Genomic DNA, 22,444 nt, shown 5'->3' on the forward strand with positions numbered 1-22,444 from the left:
AATCTCATCATAAAAGGCGATTAGATTAGTCAGGCATGACCTTCCCTTGGTGAATCCATGCTGACTGTTCCTGATCACTTTCCTCTCATGTAAGTGCTTCAGGATTGATTCTTTGAGGACCTGCTCCATGATTTTTCCAGGGACTGAGGTGAGGCTGACTGGCCTGTAGTTCCCAGGATCCTCCTTCTTCCCTTTTTTAAAGATTGGCACTACATTAGCCTTTTTCCAGTCATCCGGGACTTCCCCCGTTCGCCACGAGTTTTCAAAGATAATGGCCAAGGGCTCTGCAATCACAGCCGCCAATTCCTTCAGCACTCTCGGATGTAACTCGTCCGGCCCCATTGGACTTGTGCACGTCCAGCTTTTCTAAATAGTCCCTAACCACCTCTATCTCCACAGAGGGCTGGCCATCTCTTCCCCATTCTGTGATGCCCAGCGCAGCAGTCTGGGAGCTGACCTTGTTAGTGAAAACAGAGGCAAAAAAAGCATTGAGTACATTAGCTTTTTCCACATCCTCTGTCACTAGGTTGCCTCCCTCATTCAGTAAGGGGCCCACACTTTCCTTGGCTTTCTTCTTGTTGCCAACATACCTGAAGAAACCCTTCTTGTTACTCTTGACATCTCTTGCTAGCTGCAGCTCCAGGTGCGATTTGGCCCTCCTGATATCTTTCCTACATGCCCGAGCAATATTTTTATACTCTTCCCTGGTCATATGTCCAACCTTCCACTTCTTGTAAGCTTCTTTTTTATGTTTAAGATCCGCTAGGATTTCACCATTAAGCCAAGCTGGTCGCCTGCCATATTTACTATTCTTTCGACTCATCGGGATGGTTTGTCCCTGTAACCTCAACAGGGATTCCTTGAAATACAGCCAGCTCTCCTGGACTCCCTTCCCCTTCATGTTAGTCCCCCAGGGGATCCTGGCCATCTGTTCCCTGAGGGAGTCGAAGTCTGCTTTCCTGAAGTCCAGGGTCCGTATCCTGCTGCTTACCTTTCTTCCCTGCGTCAGGATCCTGAACTCAACCAACTCATGGTCACTGCCTCCCAGATTCCCATCCACTTTTGCTTCCCCCACTAATTCTACCCGGTTTGTGAGCAGCAGGTCAAGAAAAGCGCCCCCCCTAGTTGGCTCCCCTAGCACTTGCGCCAGGAAATTGTCCCCTACGCTTTCCAAAAACTTCCTGGATTGTCTATGCACCGCTGTATTGCTCTCCCAGCAGATATCAGGAAAATTAAAGTCACCCATGAGAATCAGGGCATGCGATCTAGTAGCTTCCGTGAGTTGCCGGAAGAAAGCCTCATCCACCTCATCCCCCTGGTCCGGTGGTCTATAGCAGACTCCCACCACTACATCACTCTTGTTGCACACACTTCTAAACTTAATCCAGAGACACTCAGGTTTTTCCACAGTTTCGTACCGGAGCTCTGAGCAGTCATACTGCTCCCTTACATACAGTGCTACTCCCCCACCTTTTCTGCCCTGCCTGTCCTTCCTGAACAGTTTATAACCATCCATGACTGTACTCCAGTCATGTGAGTTATCCCACCAAGTCTCTGTTATTCCAATGACGTCATAGTTCCTTGACATCACCAGGACCTCCAGTTCTCCCTGCTTGTTTCCAAGGCTTTGTGCATTTGTATATAAGCACTTGAGATAACCTGTTGATCGCCCCTCATTCCCAGTATGAGGCAGGAGCCCTCCCCTCACAGACATTCCTGCCTGTGCTTCCTCCCGGTATCCCGCTTTCCCACTTACCTCAGGGCTTTGGTCTCCTTCCCCCGGTGAACCTAGTTTAAAGCCCTCCTCACTAGGTTAGCCAGCCTGCTGGCAAAGATGCTCTTCCCTCTCTTCGTAAGATGAACCTCTAAATTCATTGCAGGGGTTAAATCCATATAGACTGTCTTCACTGGGCTTTCTAGTCCAAAACAGAGGTAGGCAACAAAAATAATTAGAATCATGTAGAAATTTAAGGTTAGGGAGAGATTGAAAAGATTGGGACAGTTTCATTTAGAGAGGAGATGAATCAGAGGGGCATGATGGAAATATGCAAAATAATGAATGGTAAAGAAGTTAAATCAGGAATGCCCATGTACCCTCTTTCATAGCACAAGAATAAGGAGACAATCAATGAGACTAACTGGCAAAAAATTAAAAAATGGGTAAAATGGAAATACTTTTTACATTGAGTCCAAGAGTTTAGTAGGATTCAGAGTGGATTAAACATTTATAAAATAAAATATCCACAAATACATTACACAGGATAAAAAACCCAACATTCTTAGGAAGCATATCAACCTTCATAATTCAGTGATAAGCTAATTGATAATTTATGGGAAGAATAGGAAGAAACTTTACCTATGGAACTTTTCCTTAATTGTTCAGTAGGAGGTTTCTTACATCTTCCTCTGAAGTAGTTGGTAATGGCCACTTTTGGAATAAGATACTAGACAAGATGGTCCCCTGCTTTAATCCAGAATGACAATTCTTATGATCTTAGTATAGCAGGAGAAGTATGTTAAGTGGCCTACTGAAGACTGAAAGGATATATATTATCTGTTGGACTGGTTGGATGATTTCTATGTTTTCCAAATCAGTTTTCTTTCCCAGTTAATGCACTGAAAAATTAAGATAAAATGTATAACCTTCAGTAATTTTCTCTTTTGTATTTGTTGCTATTTTGCTTAGTAATGTAAGGTTGAATTTATAAAATTTGGATTTCAGGTTATTTTGCTGATAAATGGAAAAACTATTTAATCCAAAAAGACCCTCAGGAGACAAAGGCTTATTTTGATACCTCAGGCCAAGAACCGTTCTGCAGTAAGTGACTGACCATGCATTACTTTTTTACACTTACCAAACTTGTCACTGATTATTAACTGATCCAGAAAAGATGACATGTTCTTGATTAAATTTTTGAACATTGTTACTATATGACTTGTAAAATACTATAATAAAAAGAATCTAAACCATCAGTTAAGTGTCAGTATATAGAATGGGGAAAGGAGAGGGATGATCTGGCCAGAATAGTAAACAATGAGTGAGCTGAACAGGAAAGAGAAAGAAATGCGGCTGCACTGGATAATGGGGAAAGATGGACTGTCAGGAGGGAAAGGGGAGCCAGAGAGCTAGGCTTGTTAGTTAGAGAGGAGAGGCTGGGTGATAGAACTTGCTTAGGTGGGAAAGGAAGGAAACATGGCTGTACTGTTCATATACAGTAATAAGCAAAACACATGTAGCGGAACAAGAAGCCCTGACACAACTGGGCACAGTAAAGTACTAATAAGCAAGAACCAACAGAGAAATTAGACCAATAAATCGGTCAGGAGAGCAGAGTAATTACTGAGTGAAGCCTATGGTAATCCCTAGGAATTTGAAAAGGAAACGGGTTACTGAGGAAACAAATAAACAAGAGAGACTACGAAATAAACAAAAGAGATCAATCAAACTAAAAACCTGAGACACACATAGGGAAAACAAACTTAAAACATTTATATAAAGTGAGACATGTTTTTTGAGCAAAGAATATTAAAAAAACAAAATAAACAAAACAGTTTTAATTGAATTTAGTGCTTAAAAAAAGTATAACAGCCCCAAGTAGTTTCTTTTCCTCTGATTATCCACACAACAGGTACTGCATTGGCAGCAACAATGCAGTCCAATTTCCTCCAACATTCTGGCAATATACCTCAACTATTTTCTGGAAGTTTTACTTCCAGAGGTGACATGGTTGCTTTACAACATTCTCATTCACTCTCTCTGGAGGCTGCCAACAAAGATGGCAGTTAGAGTCTGACCTCTCATTCCTTTGTCAGGCAGAGCTCCCACTGAAGTGAATAGAGTTTTGGCTGAGCAATGGAATACAGGATCAAACTCTTAATACCAGTAGTGCTGGTTGTTTTGTGATGTGCATCTGTAATGAGGTATCCTGGCCCTTTAGGCCTAGAGGAGGCCAGAAAACCCTGTTGCAGGGACACTGGAACTAGAAAAGGAGCAGGTAGTGGTCAAAGCCAGAAGAGAGAGGAAGGAGTACCAGGATGTTAGTAGTTGGATGGGGAAAACCCAGGACACTAAGGGTCTGGAATCAGGAGCCCTGTGGTATAGAGTGGGGCAGGGCGCCCCTGTCTCACCACAGACCCAGAGGAGCTCTCAGTAGGACAGCAGTATATATGCTGCCATCTCCCTCAGACGCTTGCAGGAGAGACGCTGGCAGGAGAAGGAAGTCAAAGCTAGAAGGCTGAGCTCCTAGTAGGAAAGACTGCAAGTGGCAGACTGATGAGGAAACAGACTGAGATAGAGGAAGAACTCCAAATATGGTAAAAGAGCCAGAACAGAGTATGAACTTTTGGGTAGTGGTGAATGGTTTTATTCGTGGGGTTTTGAAGACTGTTGTTGGACTGTTTTTGTTAGTAAACAGGCCCCAAAGGGAGAGTGGGATTAGCCACAAAAAAGACTGGGTAAAGTTCATAAGGGGTTCAGAAGAGGGGAAAGAGAAACAGAGATGGAAAACAACCTCTGGGCACGAGGCGGTGCTTAGGAGGTGACTAGTCCAGTGACAGGACCATTTCCTTCTAAGAACTGGGGGAAGCCACTGGCTCTATTCACATAACTCCGAATAGCCATCATATGGAAACTACTTTAATTAATAGCCTCTAGCTCTGATTTGAACTAGTAACCCAGAGAGAGATAATGAGTCATCATCCTCATCCAATGAGTATTTCTAATAGGGAGAGAACATGAATTGTATTCATGATGTTGAGTTCAATCTTTGAATCTTATCATTTTCTGTTTCTATTTTGCAGTGTATTACTACTTTGTGGATTTTATTACTTGGAACAAAAGCATTAGGAGAGGTTTCATTAGAATTAAAATAACAGACAATGCTGGAAACACAACAGAATCAAAAATGAATAGGTAAGTCATGTTTTACTCAACAGGTTTTGTATCTTTTATTTATCTAAAGTTGCCTTACCTTGCAGCAGAATCTACTGGGATAGATTTAAAAAAGAAGAAGAAGAAAACCATTAAGAGTTCTGTTAATGTAAGTGCTGAGTTGGGTAAATATAGGGCAGTCTTATGTAGTAGAGGATCATTTGAGGTTTGTTCTGCTTTCAGATAAAAATGAAAAGCCATACTATGTCTAGAAACTTATCATGGTCCCTTTCACTGACAGATCTAAAATAAAAATGGATGCCACTATCATATAGAGTCAAAATAGTCCCAGAATGGTGAATTAACACATTGAGGCAGTGACTGCTTACCAGTTACATTAAAAAGTTACTGAGCAAACTGTTTGTAGCAGTCAGTTCAATAGCAAGCTGTTTATTATTGAAAATAAAAAAATGTTCTTAAAGAGTATTTACCATTATACATGCAACAACAGTGCTGAATTAAGGCATCAGCAACTCAGATTTGTCTTGGCTTTCATAGATTTGTTAGAACCTGAAGACATTTTCATGTAATATGTGTATATAGGCTTTTTTCTCCTGCTGTCTACATAGGTGTAAACTGGGAGTAACGTTGTTGAAGTCAGTGGAGTGACACTCATAAAACTAGTAAAAAGAAAAGGAGTACTTGTGGCACCTTAGAGACTAACAAATTTATTTGAGCATAAGCTTTCGTGAGCTACAGCTCACTTCATCGGATGCATTCAGTGGAAAAGCTAGTGTGAGCTCAGAATTATGTCCTATATAAGTGACTTATATTTACATATCTTATGTCTGAAACTTATATAGTGTTTTCTCATCCAAAAATTGCAATGAACTTTATAAACATTAATTACTTTAATCTCTCAAGGTAGGTAAATAATTATTATATTCTCCATTTTGAAGGGGAGGAAACAGAAGCACAGAAATTATGATCCTGCTGTTCAGAATCACAGAGCTTACACAAAAATGTGCATACTAATATGTACCTAATTTGTGTGCACAATTGCCATGATAACATACATAAATTTGCAAAAAGAAAAGGAGTACTTGTGGCACCTTAGAGACTAACCAATTTATTTGAGCATGAGCTTTTGTGAGCTACAACTTACTTCATCGGATGCATACTGTGGAAATTGCAGAATACATTATTATATACACAGACACCATGAAACAATACCTCCTCCCACCCCACTCTCCTGCTGGTAATAGCTTATCTAAAGTGATCATCAAGGTGGGCCATTTCCAGCACAAATCCAGGTTTTCTCACCCTCCGCCTGGAAATGGCCCATCTTGATGATCACTTTAGATAAGCTGTTACCAGCAGGAGAGTGGGGTGGGAGGAGGTATTGTTTCATGGTGTCTGTGTATATAATAATATATTCTGCAATTTCCACAGTATGCATCCGATGAAGTGAGCTGTAGCTCACGAAAGCTCATGCTCAAATAAATTGGTTTGTCTCTAAGGTGCCACAAGTACTCCTTTTCTTTTTGCGAATACAGACTAACATGGCTGTTACTCTGAAACCATACATAAATTTGTAATTGTACACCTAATGGCAAGTGAGACATGTAATTAGCCATTTTGTGTATGCAATTTTACAGTTTGTATGCTCAGCTGTAGAAGTTGTCTATACAAAGTAGGTACACCATGGGATATGTTTTATTGCAAGTGTAATTGCACATACCTGGTTTTGAAATTTAGTCCCTAAAAGAGTTGCCAAATGTCTTGCAGAAGTCTTTAGCAGAGGCAGAATAAAATCTAGGGGCCAGATTCTGGCTTTGGCTGCTCTGCACAGTGCATAGAGTATTAAGGGTGTGTGCATATTAAAAGGTGGTTTACAGATCCTTTTGCACCTCTGTGCAGGGCTGATGACCATGGACTAGGTTAAAGCAGCCTAAGGGATGCTCTAATGTACACCAGTGAAAACTGACTCACTGATAACTGATAACTCAGCCAGGGATCAGCATGGGACAGTGACATCTCGGTCATATCTCCTCTGGCCATACCTCTTTTTCTGATCCCTATGCTAGCTCTGTCCCACAGGAGAATCCTCCTTACATTGGGGTGGTGGTCCCTGGTCAGTTACAGCAGGGTAAGAGCCAGTTTACACATGTAATGTGGTGTAAAGTAGATACATGTACCAGGGAATCTGGATTCAGATCTCCAGACTCCCAGTTCTGAACTTAACCACAAGTCAAGACATCTTACCAAGATTATTTTCTTAATAACAGTGGATCTGACTCAGACAACAATGTATTATACTTTCTCTCTAGTGAAGCTACTACATTTCAGCAGTATAGACAAGCCAGTATCTTTGTTGGATTTTATGAGGATTTTGACAAAATATCAAGAATTTCCTTGACTTATTCTACAAGGACTCTAATTGGCCCAAAATATAAGCTCAGGATTCTCCGAATGAGGCTAAGATCTATTACAAATCCAGCAAGGTAAGTGGACGGTTGATAAAAAGGATACTTGAAGATTAGATTGTTTGAGGTGTTTCTGGGAAAAATATTTATTGGGCTGCTTGTGGAAATTTGTGTATAATGCATAGTCCTAAATACAAGCATATTGTTGTCACAACAAATTATATCCTTGCCTAAGACATAATTCATCCTGTGAAACAGTTGATTTGTGCATAAATATTAAGTACACACTCCATGTGTTAAGCATACATCCATTGTATATGCAAGTTCTGTGTACATGCTGCTTACTTTGGCAGGATACTGCCATCCTTATGCAAGCAGTCACAATTAGTTCAGAGGGACCACTCCTGTGAGTGAGTATGACCTGCATCTCTAAAGTTTGCAAGATTCAACCCTTTTCTGTAACAGACATTTTAAAACATTATTTCAGCATTTTTCTGTCCTCAGCAGTTCTGTATATAGATTTTCTCACATGCACATACAGAACAAACCTGTTGATTTCAATGTATCTCCATGTGTGAGTAAGCAAATAGGGTTTGCCCCTGTTAGGATTCTACAGTACAAGAGCAAAACATGTATGCTATGCTTACTGACACTGATAAGTATGTATGATTTCAGTTTTAATGCTTAAATGTCATTTCCTAAGCTCCTTTAACTATTAATGTATTAATCAGTTCATAAAGCTGACAGTATCCCAGTAGCCATTCTTAAAAGCTCCACAGATAACTGTACAGACACCATAACATTTAAACTTTGCCTTTCCGTCTTGTGAGAACAAACCATTCACTACAATGTTGGTAGGAGGATTTTACTTCACAATTTATCCTGCATTTAATGTAGCAACATTTTTGCATTTTAATGTATTCTGCACACAAATGCCAAGTGCAGCAAAGGCAGAATTTCAAACAAAATCTAATATGAGTTCTGACTCTAACAGAATGAGTACTGAATGGAAAATATATACCATTGGAATTATGAGTCACTGACAAAAGTAGACTATTATGAATTAATAACAGTCCTAAATAACATACAGCTAAGAAGTCAGAACCTTGCTAATTTACTTGGAATCCCATGGCAAATTACGCTGTGCTGTTTTTGTTCTGTGCCTCACAGGGTATGTCTACACTGCAATTAGACACCTGTGGTTGGCCTGTGCCAGCTGATTTGGGCTCGTGGAGCTCAGGCTAAGGGGCTGTTTAATTGTGGTGTGCCCAAACTCTAGGACCCTGGGAGGTGGGAGGATTCCAAATCTCGGGCTGCAGCCCAACCCCATACATATACACCGCAATTAAACAACACCTTGGCTTGAGTCCCATGAGCCCTAGTAGCTGGTCTGGGCCAGCATGATTGTCTAATTGCAGCATACACATACCCTTATAGGCACAAAACAAACCTTGCAGCCCACGAAAAGTAGGGACAAAGATAGCTTTAAGCCCCCTTTGTACCCTCCCAATTCTGTGCTGCTCTGAGGGCTGAACCCTGGGTGTAACAGCATACCTATGCTGCCTGTGGGTAGCGCTGCTGTTCTGAACCACTCTAAGACACAGCACTATGGCCCTTCTCCAGCCCCTAGCATGCCCACAGAGTGGATCTTGTGGGGCAGTTTGTGGCAGCGTAACCCAATTAGTGTGCTGGGGGAATTCTCCCATGGCTGGCTCTGGGGCTTTTAGAGCCTGGTGTGGTATCACAACAGCATATGGAGGCTCTAGTGGGGACCAGAATTGCTAGTATTCTGAAGATGCATGGTATGCACCGAGGGCCAAGCCACTCTTTATCCCCAGTAGAGCTGACTGCCTGTGTGAGGAGTTGTAAGCTGCACTCCTTAAAAGAGTATTTCAGTGGGCTTGCAGCCTCTAGGTGCACCAGGGCCCTCCAGCCTCCCAAAGCAGAATACCCTCGATGCTCTTCTAGGGACAGAGTATACTGAGAAATGAGATGTAATCTGGGATTTTTAATGCACTGTAGCAGGGGCCACATGGAATGTTACTATGCAGCAAAATGGTGCAATATAGATTGATACCTTGCCTTGCCACTCAGTAATTTGCAATGTAGACAAGGCTACAAGGCTTAGGCTCCTAAGTCATTTAGGCACTTTCGAAAATTTTACCCTAGAACTCAGAATTCCGACTGCTAGACAATTTTTTCAGTACTAAACTATGCTGCCTCCTACAACAAAGTAGTACCACAACTATATCAAATAACGCAACTTTCTATTTCATCAGCAGCTTCGGGGAAACAAAATATGTCAAACAATATCTTGCACCGTATAAAAAGAATAATGGGTATTGAAGATGAGAGTCATTTCCTGTGCACAGGTAGCAAGACAAAATGTGAAGTATGTAAGCAAAGAAATAGACAAGAAAAAATGTTTTGAGGTGCTGGCTGTCCCATGAAATTTCCAATTAAGATTTCATTTAGTGAGATTTTGAGGAGGAGTAGAGAGGGGGAATGGGCAAAATAATTCTTATTTTCTTTATGGATTTCCAGTGGCTCTGTTTCTAAAGAACTGTCTACAAAGCTTTTGTACCACTTCAGCTATACCTGTTTGAAACCAGTATAGCTAAAGGTGTACAACTCTCTAAAGTGGACATAGTTATATTGGTAGAAAGGTGCTTATACTGGTACAGCATACTCCCATAAATTTAGGGGATAAACTATACAGGTATGAGGCACCCTTATAGCAGCATAACTAACTGTATCCACACATGAGATTGTACTGATAGAACTATTTTGGTAAAAAAACCACCTAACTGAAATAATTAAATCCGTACAAAAACGGTGTAGACCAGCCCTAATTCGTATGATGACGTATGTAGGGACTCTACTCTCAATAGAGCTAGAATAGGGGTGGGCAAACTTTTTGGCCCAAGGGCCACATCTGGGTGGGGGAAATTGCTTGCAGGGCCATGAACGTAGGGCTGGGGCAGGGGGTTGGGTTGCGGGAGGGAGTGTGGGGTGCAGGAAGGGGTTCCGGGCAAGGGGTTGGGGCAAAGGAGGGGTGTGGGGTGTTTGAGGGGGCTCAGGGAAGGGGGTTTGGGAGCAGGAGGGTGCGGTGTGGCAGGGGGCTCAGCGCAGGGGGTTGGGGTACAGGAGGGGTGCAGCAGGGGGTTGGGGTGCAGGAAGGATGTGGGGTGCAGCAGGGGGTTGGGGTGATGGAAGGGTTCAGGGTGCGGGCTCCAGTCCAGCGCCGCTTACCTGGAGCAGCTCCGGGGTGGCAGCGGCACGCACCAGGGCCAGAGCAGGCTGCCTTCCTGCCTGCCTGCCTGCCTGCCCTGGCCCCGGCCCCATGCTGCACCAGGAAGCGGCCAGTGCCACGTCCCTGCGGCCCCTGGGGGAGGGGAGGCAGAGGGCTCCGTGGGCTGCTCTTGCCTGTGGGTACCACCCGCGAAGCTCCCATTGGCCGTGGTTCCCCGTTCCTGGCCAATGGGAACTTCGGGGGAGGTACCCACAGGAAAGAGCAGCCCGCAGAGCCTTCTGCCTCCCCTGCGCCCTGGGCCGCAGGAACGTGGTGCCGGCTGCTTCCCGGAGTAGCGCGGTGCCCGCGGCGGCGCCACGGGGATGGCAATCCAGCGGGCCGGATCCAAAGACCCGAGGGGTCGGATCCGGCCCGCAGGCCATAGTTTGCCCACCCCTGAGCTAGAATGATTTTACTTAAAAGCATTTACAGTGAGAGAGACTCTAAGACCTAAATTAATGTTGTAAATACTTTTCTATCCAACAATCATAAAACGAGAACCATTTCATAAGGTTTATCAGCCTCCAAGTTTTTTTTTAAATTATTGCTTAATCTGGTAGAGTAGGCAGGCCATAAATAGACTGCCCAATCTCAGTCTTGCCTGGTGTTCTTATTTGTGGACTGCCAGAAGCTGGGGCTGGATGACAGGAGAGGGATCATTGGAGAAATTGCCCATTCCTTTCATTCCCATTCATTCTGGCCCCTGAACACTATCGGAAGACAGAAATACTAGCTAAATGGGTGATTGGTCTGACCCAGTATGGCCATTCTTATGTTCTTGTTCATGCTTGGAACTCCCATTAATTTTACTATGAGTTGCACATGGTCCATTATTTTAATGTTAGGATCCAATACTGGCCTGTTTTCAGATGCATATAGCTTGGCAGTGAAAGAATTATATCATCTCCTTCCCCACCCTCCAAAAATATGTTGTGTTTTTAAGTACAACGTAAACAAAACAACAAAAAAACAAACCAAACGGAGGAGCAGTACAGGAGCCAGCAAACAGCTGAAAACGAGAGAGTCTGAATTGAGCTCTGTTGAAGGAGAAGGGAGGCAAGCCCCTGTTCCTTAGGGACAGTGGGTGAATGAGTTCTTCAGAGATAGCTTGGGGCTTCTTTGCTGATTTCTTTTCTGTTTTCAGGTTGCAGAGGCTGGTAGGGGGCAGTGTGCTGTGAGAGAAGCAGAGTCTTGGATCACAGTAGAGCCGTGATTAGGCGGGCTATAATGGCAGCCAAGCAGCCAGCCAGGGACACAGGAACCAGCAATCAGAGTTGAAAACAGAGGAGTTTGAGGGGAGAGCTGTTGGAAGGGAAGGGAGGCAAGTCCCTGTTCCTTAGAAGCCATGAGTGAGTTCTTGAGAGCTTGTTTGCTTGCTGGTTTGTTTGCTGTTTGCAGAGACTGACAGGAGGCAGTGTGCTGTAAGAGAAGCAGAGCCTTAGCCCACAGGGGAGCACTGATTATTGGGCTTATTAAGGCAATCAGTCAGCAGTGCAGAAGCTGCAGCACAATAGCCAGCAAACAGAGCTGAAAACAGGGGAGTTTAGGTGAGAGTTTGTGGGAATGAGTGTGGTTGTTGTTTTAATTTGTGGAGTGTTTTTTCCCCTTGACGGGGGCTTAGGTGTGGTGGCTATCACAGTGACAGAGGCAGCTGTGGTAGTGACCTAAGGAATGGAAGAGACAATTAAAATGACTGGATGTGGAGCCTGTGAGATGTACATTGTCCTGGAGTGAGCACCTGAAAGCTGCTTTGTATGAAGTGCTGCCTGATAGGGTTGACGGAAGAGAAGAGTCGAGGTTTGGAGATGCAGGTAGAAACTATGGTTGAGCTTCGAAGGTGATTTGAGCACATGATAGAGGGAAGGCGAGAGAAGGCTGAAGGGAAAACTCAAGACTTATAGATGTAAGATGGACTGGAGAACTGTTGGGGTAGACTGCTTGATGAGGAAAGTGGTCAGTGGAAGCATGTGACTATCAGAACCAGGCAGAGGAGAACACCTGCTACTGAAGGTGAAATTGAGCAGAGGAACAGGTTTGCTGAATTGGGAAATGAAGGGGTGCAGCAGGCAGTAACAGAAGGTAGGAGGTAAGGAAGAAGAGAAGAGGGGCTAGTCATACAGGAAGAGGGGAAGAGACAGTGGAGATAGCCAGTTTGGAGACCCAGAAGGATAGAGAATGACTCGCATAAGATTGCAAGTGAGAACAAAAGACAGAAAGAACAGGAGGAGGAAGGCTGATGCACTGCACCATCACAAGAAAGAAGCAGGTCTATGCGATTGTGGACTCTCTTCCAAAAATAGACAGGCCTGTCACCAGAGCTGATCCAGAGAACAGAAGAGTGTACTGTCTGCCAGGAGTTAAGGTACAGCATGTGGGCCTGAGGCTGGAGAGGATCCTATTGGGAGCAGGAAAGAATCCACTGATGTTCACATGTGAAGGACAAAATGATACTGCTAGCTTCTTGCTGGAACGCATCAAGGGAGACTGTGCCAGGTTGGGGAAGATGCCTAAATAAATGAAGGTTCAGATAATTGTCAGTGGGGTTCTGCTTGTCCCTAGAAGAGAAGAACTGAGGTGAGACAAGATTATGATGATCAACAGATGATGCAGGCAGTGGTGCTATAAGGAGGACTTTGGGATGTTCAACCACTGGGAGGCATTCACAAACAGAGGACTGTTCTCATGGGATGGATTCCACCTGAGTAGGGATGGAAATAGAATTCTGGGATGGAGGCTGGCACAAATGATTGAAAGAGCTTTAAACTAGGAATCTGGGGAAGATGGTTAGGAGATATTCATGTAATCTCAATGCCTGATTCTAATATTGAGTAGGAGGAAAAATCAAGTAAGAGGATAGAGCAATGGAGAAAGGAATGACAGATGGTAAGAGAATGGACATCAAGAGGAAAGATAGTGTCATTGGTATTACTGGCAGTAGAATTATTGTACCTAATTAGACAAGGAAGCTGGGTGAAACCAAGCAGAAGCTACTAAGATGTTTGTACACCAATGCAAGGTATCTGAGTAACAAAATGAAGGAACTAGAAATACTGGTGCAGGATGTGAAACTAGGTATTATACGGATAACAGAAACATGATGGAATTGTTGTCTTGACTGGAACACAGATATTGAAGGGTATGTGCAGGTCAGGAAAGACAGAAATAAAGGTAAAGGTGATGGAGTAGCATTATATATTAATGATGAGGTAGACTAAAGAAATTAGAAGTGATGGAATGGATAAAATGCAGTCTGTTTGGGTCAAAATCATGTTGGGGAAGAAAGAGGTCCCACTGGGATAGTGCTTGGGGTATGCTACAGACCCCCAGAATACAACTTGGGTATGGATAGAGACCTCTTTAATATTTGTAATGAAATAAATACTACTGGGAATTGTGTGATTATGGGAGACTTTAATTTCCCAGATATAGATTGGAGGATAAGTTCTACTAAAAATGGTAGGGCCCAGGTATGCCTGGATGTGATAGCTGACAGATTTCTTCACCAAATAGTCACTGAACCAAAAAGAGGTGATGCCATTTTAGATTTAGTATTGGTAAGTAGCCAGACCTCATTGAATAACTGGTTATAGAGGAGAACCTTAGTTTGAGAGATCATGAGCTAATTCCATTTAAACTAAATAGAAGGATAAAGAAAAATAGGTCTGAAACGAGGGTCCTTGATTTCAGAAGGGCAAACTTTTTTTAAAAATAAGGGAATTAGTTAGGGAAGTGGACTAGACTGAAGAAACCAAGGATCTGAATATGAAGGATGCTTGGAATTAGTTTCTGCAACTTTGACTGAACGTATCTGAAGCCTACATCCCAAGGAAGGGAAAAACATTCATAGGGAAGGGTTGAAGACCAAACCAGATCAGCAAGCATCTCAGACTGGTTATTTAGAAAAAGCAGAAAGCCTACAAGAAATGGAGCATCAGATGGATTAGCAAGGAAAGCTATCTTTTGGCGGTCACTAAGTGTAGGGTAAAAGTGAGACCTGTCAAAAGCCAAGCAGAGCTGGACCTTGCAAAGGAAATTAAAACTAACAGTAAAAGGTTCGTTAGCCATATAAATAAAAAGAAAACAAGGAAAGAAGTGGTAGTGCTAAGCACTGAGGATGGGTGGAGATTAAAGATAATCTAGGAATGGCCCAACACCTAAACAAGTATTTTGCCTCAGTTTTTAATAAGGGTAATCAGAAGTTTAGCAGAGTGGCTAATGGAAATGAGGGTATGGAAGTAGAAATTACCACATCCAAGGTGGAAGTCAAACTCAAACAGCTCAATGGAACCAAATTGTAGGACCCCAGATAATTTATATCCTAGAATATTAAAGCAATGGCACATGATATTGCAAAGCCAATAGCAAAGATTTTTAATGAATCCATAAACTTGGGGGTTATACCTATGATTGGAGAATTGCTAATATACTACCTATTTTTAAGAAAGGGGGAAAAAAGTGATCCAGGAAACTACAGGCTAGTTAGTTTGACCTCAGTTGTATGCAAGGTCTTAGAACAAATTTTGAAAGTCAGACTAGTTAAGGACGTAGAGGTAATTGGGATAAAATACAACATGGTTTTACAGAAGGTAGATCTCGCCAGGCCAACCTGAGCTCTTTCTTTGAGAAGACAACTGATTTTTTTTAAGACAAAGAAAATGCAGCAGATCTTATTTACTTGGATTTCAATAACTTCCACACTGGGGAAATTATTAGTTAAATTGGAGAAGATGGGGATTAATATGAGAATTGAAAGGTGGATAAGGAACTGGTTAAAGGGGAGACTACACTGTGGGGTATTGAAAGGTGAACTGTCAGGCAGGAGGAAGGTTAGTAGGGACATTCTTTAGGGACTGATCTTGGAATCAACCTTATTATTTGTTCATGACCTTGGCACAAAAATTGGGAGTGTGCTAATAAAATTTGCAGATAGCACAAAGTTGGCGGTATTGCCAGTACAGAGGAAGAATGGAATATCATAGAAGATCTGAATGACATTGAAAACTAGAGTAATAGAAATGGGATGAAATTTAATAGTGCGAAGTGCAAGGTGATGCAATTGGGGACTAACAACAAGAATTTTCGCTATAAGCTGGGGTGTATCAGTTGGAAGCCACAGACGAGGAGAAAGACCTGGGTGTTTGGGTCAATCACAGGATGACTATGAGCTGCCAGTGCGATGTGGCCATGAAAAAAAAGCCAATTCAATCATATGCTGCATCAGGTGAAGTATGTCCAGTAGAGGTAAGGAAGTTACCACCATTATACAAGGAACTGGTGAGACCTCATCTGGAATACTGTGTGCAGTTCTGGTCTCCCATGTTTAAGAAATATTAATTCACACTGGAACAGATGCAGAGAAGGGCAACGAGGATGATCAGAGGAATGGAAAACCTACTTTATGGGAGGAGACTCAAGGAGAGTGACTTTTTTAGCTTAACCAAACAAAGACTGAGAGGAGATATGATTGCTCTCTATAAATACATCAGATGGATAAATAGCAGGGAGGGAGAGTTATTTAAGCTATGCACCAATGTGAACAGAAGAACAAATGGATATAAAGTGGCCATCAACAAGTTTAGGCTTGAAATTGGATGAAGGATTTTAGCCATCAGAGCAGTAAAGTTCTGGAACAGCCTTCCAAGGGGAGCAGTGGGGGCAAAAATCTAACTGGTGTTGATACTGAGTTTGATACATTTATGGAGGAGATGGCATGACAAGACTGCCTGCAATGGCATGTTGCCCATCTGCAACTGCTTGTAGCAAATATGTCCAGAGATGGGACACTGGATGGAGAGGGCTCTGAGTTACTGCAGTGACTTCTTTCCCAGGTATCTGGCTGGTGGGTCTTGCTGACATGCTCAGGGTCTAACTGATTGTCCTATTTGGGCTTGGGAAGGAATTTTCCCCCGGGTCAGATTGGCAGAGGCCCTGGGGGTTTTTTGCCTTCCACTGCAGCATGGGGCAAGGTTCACTTGCAGGATTAAACTAGAGTAAATGGTGGATTCTCTGTAACTTGAAGTCTTTAAATCATGCTTTGAGGATTTCAATAACTCAGCCAGAGTTTATGAGTCTATTACAGGAGTGGATGGGCAAGGTTCTGTGTTCTGCAATGTTCAGGTCAGACTAGAAGATCACGACAGTCCCTTCTGGCCTTAAAGTCCGAGTCTGAAATTTCAAAATAATTTTAATACAGATTTTATGATGCCTTTATTTGCTGTAATTACATAATTGCTCATGGTAATTCCATAAATACCTCTAATTAGAGTGACTACACATATTCACTTCATGTAGTTAGACATAATTACAATTACATAAATATGCCATAATCAGAAAGGTCTGAAATGTTCATACAGCAAAAGATTAGATTAAGAAAAGGGCACAGGTGCAGGGAGGGAGACCTATGGCGCTATGCAAATAGGAGACAGTTGTAGTCTGGGATATATCATAGATGGGACAGGTCTCACCTGGACTGCCACATGATCCACACAGATGGTGTATGGACATGGGTGTCCCCTGGGGCCACACCCAGTTTTCAGGACTCTTCACCTGATCTCTCTGGTGAAGAGATCAAACTCCAAAATGAAGCTTGCAGTGTTGTCTGTGTACTGTTTTCTCTCCCATGGATAAGAAATACATCTTTACGAGGTAAAAATTCCACTGATGGAATGGCAGGTCACATTGGAAGAAATGCCTATATTCACACATTTCTCTCTTAATTCAGCATTTGTTCCAGTATTCTACTACTCTGTGCTGGTACCTACTATCTTCAGGTACATTAAAATTACAGCACTATATAATTACAAGGTATACACACGTCTACCCCTATATAATGCGATCCGATAGAATGCAAATTCGGAGATAATGTGGTAAAGCATTTCCCCTCTTCCCCCCTCCCAGGCTTGCGCAAGCCTGGGAGGGAGGAGAAGTGGAGCAGCAGCAAGCTCAGGGGAGGAGGTGGAGCGGTGGTGAGCTGGGGCAGGGGGTGTATGGGGGGGGAGGGCAAAGGAACCGCTCACCAGCTCAGCTCCGCCTCCTCCCCCAAGCGCACCGCTGCTCTGCTTCTCCCTGCTCCCTCCCAGGCTTGCCGCGCCAAACAGCTGATTTGTGGCAAGCCTTGGAGGGAGAGAGGGAGGGGGAGAAGCAGAACGGCAATGGTGCACTCGGGGGAGGAGGCGGAGCTGGAGCAGAGGTGAGCTGGGTCGGGGAGCTGCTGGTGGGTGCTCTGCACCCACCAATTTTTCTCCCTGGGTGCTCCAGCCCCGGAGCACCCATGGAGTTGGCGCCTATGGCGGCAGCATGTCTGGCTCTGACACGCTGCTCTGAGCGGGGTGTAAGGGGGCTGGGCTGGGGGTTGGATAAGGGGCAGAGGGTCTTGTGGGGCAGTCAGGGGACAGGGAGGGTTGGATGGGTCAGGGGTACTGAGGGGTCAGTCAGGGGGCGGGAAGTAGGTGGGGGTCGGATAGGGGGTGGGGCCAGGCTGTTTGGAGAGGCACAGCCTTTGCTACCCAGCCCTCCATAGCAAGTTTGATATAACGTGGTTCCACCTATAACGCGGTAAGATTTTTTGGCTCCAGAGGACCACTTTATATCGGGGTAGAGGTGTACAAAGTAAACCTTGATATAGAGGTACATAATGATTTGTTGTTGCAGCTTGGCCTGGAAGCTGTTCCATGAGTTCTTTGAAGGTCTCTTGTGAGGAGCTCTAGATGAATAAATGCTCAAGGCTCCAGCAGTAATATGCAGGAATTGCTTCTCTCCTGTTCCACAGAAAATTAAAGCATTATTAAAAAGATGTGCTTTAGCTCAACTAGAAGTTATGGCTTTGATGTAGAAACTACTGGTGAAATTCTGCAGAACACAGCTCATAGGAGGTTAGGCAAAATCAGAGGGAACCACTATATCTATAAACTCTATTCATTTGTCTTCCCTAGGGAAGATTGAGTAGGGCCCAAGCTTGCTGTTCTGTACAACATATGGTAAACCACTGTCCCTTTACTCACAGATGGGTGGAGCTATAGCTGACTTGGAAACCACACTTAAATAATGAAATAACCAAAGAGGCTGTACATCTTTTCCCATTTTTTTCTCTTCTCCATGTCATCCCCTAAAACCCATCCTACTATGGGACTGGATTGATTATGCCATTTAGGCAAAGCTGTGAATTAGAGGGCAGTGCATAGCCACACTGCCCCAAAGGGAGCACCAGTATATAGACGCTGCTGTAACACTCCTTTGTGGGATAGTTTCTTACCCCACACACATCCAGCCCCTTCTATCCAGCTCTGCTTACTCATGCATGAGGGGCAGGGCCGTGGCCTCTTTCCTACCTTTGTGGGGCATTGTGTGCTCCTCCATGGCTCTCACATAGCGAGAGGGTTCTTTATGCCCTCCTTACCCTATTGCATACCCATGCTGGGGCAAGGCAGAATCTGGTACTACAATATTGTGAGAATTTTGATTTTTCTTAATGTTGATGTGCCAAATTGACCCACCACCATCTACATAAAACCTTCTCCAATAGGCAGCCATTGCAACAAGAAAAAGGAGGAAATGGGACGACTTGGTTTTGCATTGCTCCATTCACTTATAACAGCCACATCCCTTCCTTAGGAGAATGGTAAGGAAGGATTACATCACACATATCTGCTAACCAGCCCCAGCTAGAAAGATATCTTTGTACCTCTGTGGGCAGGGGAACAAAATATTCAACCCTAATGGTTTCCTAGGAATTGGCTATTCTGTGCCAGAGCCAGTCATTCCAAGAGGACAGTTTGAATGAAGACTAAATCCACCCCAGGCTGAATGACAACGCCTATCTTTATTGGTCAGACTGACAGGACATTCTTACTCCTTCCCCACAGCACCACCCAGCTTATTACCCAAGGAACAAGGACTAAACAGAGACAAAAAGACTTATCCTCTTGTCCTGAGCATATTTTCTTAAAAGTGGTAAATGCCACCAACTTAATCATTCATATACTACAGTATTTTGAACGTGAATTAAAAATAGAAAATTTTATACTGAGAGAGTGTTCTCTCTCCTTGTCTATTTATGCAGGCTGCAGATGTGCAGATATGATTTTGTACTTCTGGAAAACATCGAAACAACCTTCAAGCCTATTCCATGCCAAGAGAGGGACAAGTAAAGAGAGCCTCTGCTAACTTGCTTTCTTCTGTAGACAATATCACGTTTAATTCTTTCTTAGGACGAAGGCCTGCAGTGAGGAGGGAAATGAGTCAAAACAGGCTCAGTTTCTGAAGTCGGAATGATAATCTTCATTGCTTCCTTTGGGTATCATAGAGTGAAGTTCAACCACCAGTTCAGTCAAATTTTGAAAACAAATGTATGATGGCAGAACACATACAATGATCTATTAGCCATTGTTCGTAAGTAGCAAGAATACTCCAGGAGTACTCTGAATTAAATATAACTATCTGCGCTGATCATGGCAAATTAGTTGTCATGTAATTTTTTATAATATTTTTCATATCAAGACAATTATCTCTGAATTTAATATGCTACACAGATTATATACAAACCAAATATATAGCAATTATGGACTATTATATTCACTGAATAAATAATTTGTATTTATTTTGTTATGTGATGCTTCTATTTTTGGAAACCAGAAAAATAGTTGATATTTGTGCAAATATATGTAAATTTGCTGTTTAAAGCAATTCTCTGATCTCCAGTGTCTTCTGTAGGTGACTATTATTACAAATCTTTAAGTGTTTGTCTATTAATGGGAATGGACAAGAGATTGGCATGCAGGTTTGAAGAAATTGGAATGTCTGCTTATGGCTTGTGTTATACAGAAAGTCAGACTGGATGATCACAGAGTCTTGGAATCTATGAAGCTTTGAATATACTTAGAGAAATAGTGTGGCATTAGGAATGGTGTCTACAATTACCAGATTTTACTGCTAGGTGGTATGAAATAGGTATAGAACTCTGCACATACACAGCTGTCTGTCTACAAATCTGTTGTACCCATGCCAGTAATGCTCACTGAATGCCTATGTATAACTGCTACCTTTTCTATTATTGTGTAGCTCCAGTTTTGCAGAGTGCTTGAAAGACATTAGATTAAATTTAGAAATATTGTAATGAAATATTTTTACTCACTTGATCTTAAAACATAACTTCTATTATTTTGCTTATAGTTGTGTTTTAACAGTAATGGAAGAGTCTAACCATCAGAAAACAGATATGTTCCAAGAGTGAATTTAGAATCTTTAATTAGGCAATATATTGCAGTAATGCCAAAGGGACCTAATTAGCACTTACTTGTAGTAATGTACTTAACATTGTGTTTTAGCCATATGCTAAGTGGTTTGGGAGGTTTAATGCAGTGTTTATGTTTAGCACTTACTAATTCACAGGAGGAGAAAATTGATAAATATGACAGTTTATTGCAACTCAATTTCTGATGTCAATTAATTTCAATGAAATTGATCCAAATATAATCTGATTTAGCTGAATCCACGTTTTCTCCTAACTATAACATTTCAAAAAAAATCATGATGAAAATATAGGGAGAAACTCATTCTAAATTGACTAGGGAATGGAGTCAGTAAAGGAAAGATTAAATATACTGAAGATATTCTAATAGTGATATAACTATTTTTTAACAGTGTCTTGAAGTATGCTAGGTTAAGAACAATTTTCACACAGACGTGTGAGTAACTTTGCACACATGAACTATCTCACTCATTGCCAGGGGATGTGGTGAAGGCCAAAAATATAACGGAGTTCAAAAAAATTAGATAAGTTCATGGAGGACAGGTCCATCAATGGCTAGTAGCCAAGATGGTCAGGGATGCAACCCCATGCTCCAGGTGTCCCTAGCCTCTGACTGACAGAATCTGGGAGTGGATGACAGGCGATGGATCACTTGAGAATTGCCTGTTCTGTTCATTGCCTCTGAAGCACCTGACTTTGGCCACTGTCAGAAGACAGAATACTGGGCTGGATGGACCATTGGTCTGACCCAGTATGGCCATTCTTATGTTCTCATCAATGGGACTACTCACCTGAGTAAAATTTAAGCATATGTGTAAAAGTTTGTAGAATTGGGCCTAAATTCAAATGCAATTAGATAGGTTAAAAAAAAGGGCTGAAGGGGGTTTGATTTTCAAGGAAAAGTAAGCCCATTTAGAAACATCTCTTCTCTTGCAGCCCAGGTATTCTAAGAATAGAGTCATAGGTTACTTTTAGGAGGGGTGTTAATTATGACAGAATAATTAACAATCACATAAGACATCTTTTTGATAGCCATAGGTTCAGACATAAGAAAAGCAGGTGAGCATTTAAATGCATGAGTTAACCACTGATAAATTAACCAATTTTTTAAAATTACAGTATAACTTACAACTTTGAAAGTCTACTGCCTATCTCATGCATTTAAAAAATGAGACACTTCCTGTGTTTTAAGCTATATTATCAGATTGGACTGCCTTCTGATAAGTATATGTAAAATGGCAGCTCGTTTAGAGGAACACCAATTGCCCTCACAATTATGGAGATATTGAAATAGAGATATACACTTCTTTAAAAGAAAAGAAATTATAGTGCCAATAGCTGCTCTCTTCACTAACAAGTAGTCCCAATGATTGCAGTGGGATTGCTCATGTGAGTAAGGAATGTGTGATTTGATCCAATGTATCAACTTACATATTATGTAAGAGAACCAGTAACTGCAACTTTATGCTTTAAAGAGAAAACACTGACTGTCTCAGGGTCAAATTCAGCTCCTAGAATCCTATCAGGCCATGACTTCCATGCAGGTGGGCTCAATATGAGGAATTAATTGCAGGAACTGGTGTCTAGCTTGTACTGTGTATCTGAAAACT

At 42.5% G+C, this 22,444-nt stretch overlaps 1 protein-coding gene across 2 annotated transcripts in view; it reads left to right on the forward strand.

The window, feature by feature from the left end:
- LIPI (lipase I) overlaps positions 1 to 19,734 on the forward strand; it is a 42,162-nt gene extending 22,428 nt beyond the window's left edge. For both annotated transcript variants that reach the window (XM_074971466.1, XM_074971470.1), the window contains exons 7-10: positions 2,723 to 2,818; positions 4,801 to 4,912; positions 7,201 to 7,374; positions 19,647 to 19,734. In XM_074971466.1, the coding sequence (XP_074827567.1) occupies positions 2,723 to 2,818; positions 4,801 to 4,912; positions 7,201 to 7,374; positions 19,647 to 19,734 (470 nt within the window). The remainder of the gene's footprint in view (positions 1 to 2,722; positions 2,819 to 4,800; positions 4,913 to 7,200; positions 7,375 to 19,646) is intronic.
- The last annotated feature ends 2,710 nt before the right edge of the window (positions 19,735 to 22,444 follow it).

This window comes from Natator depressus, chromosome 1, assembly GCF_965152275.1.
Source record: "Natator depressus isolate rNatDep1 chromosome 1, rNatDep2.hap1, whole genome shotgun sequence".
NCBI lineage: Eukaryota > Metazoa > Chordata > Testudines > Cheloniidae > Natator > Natator depressus.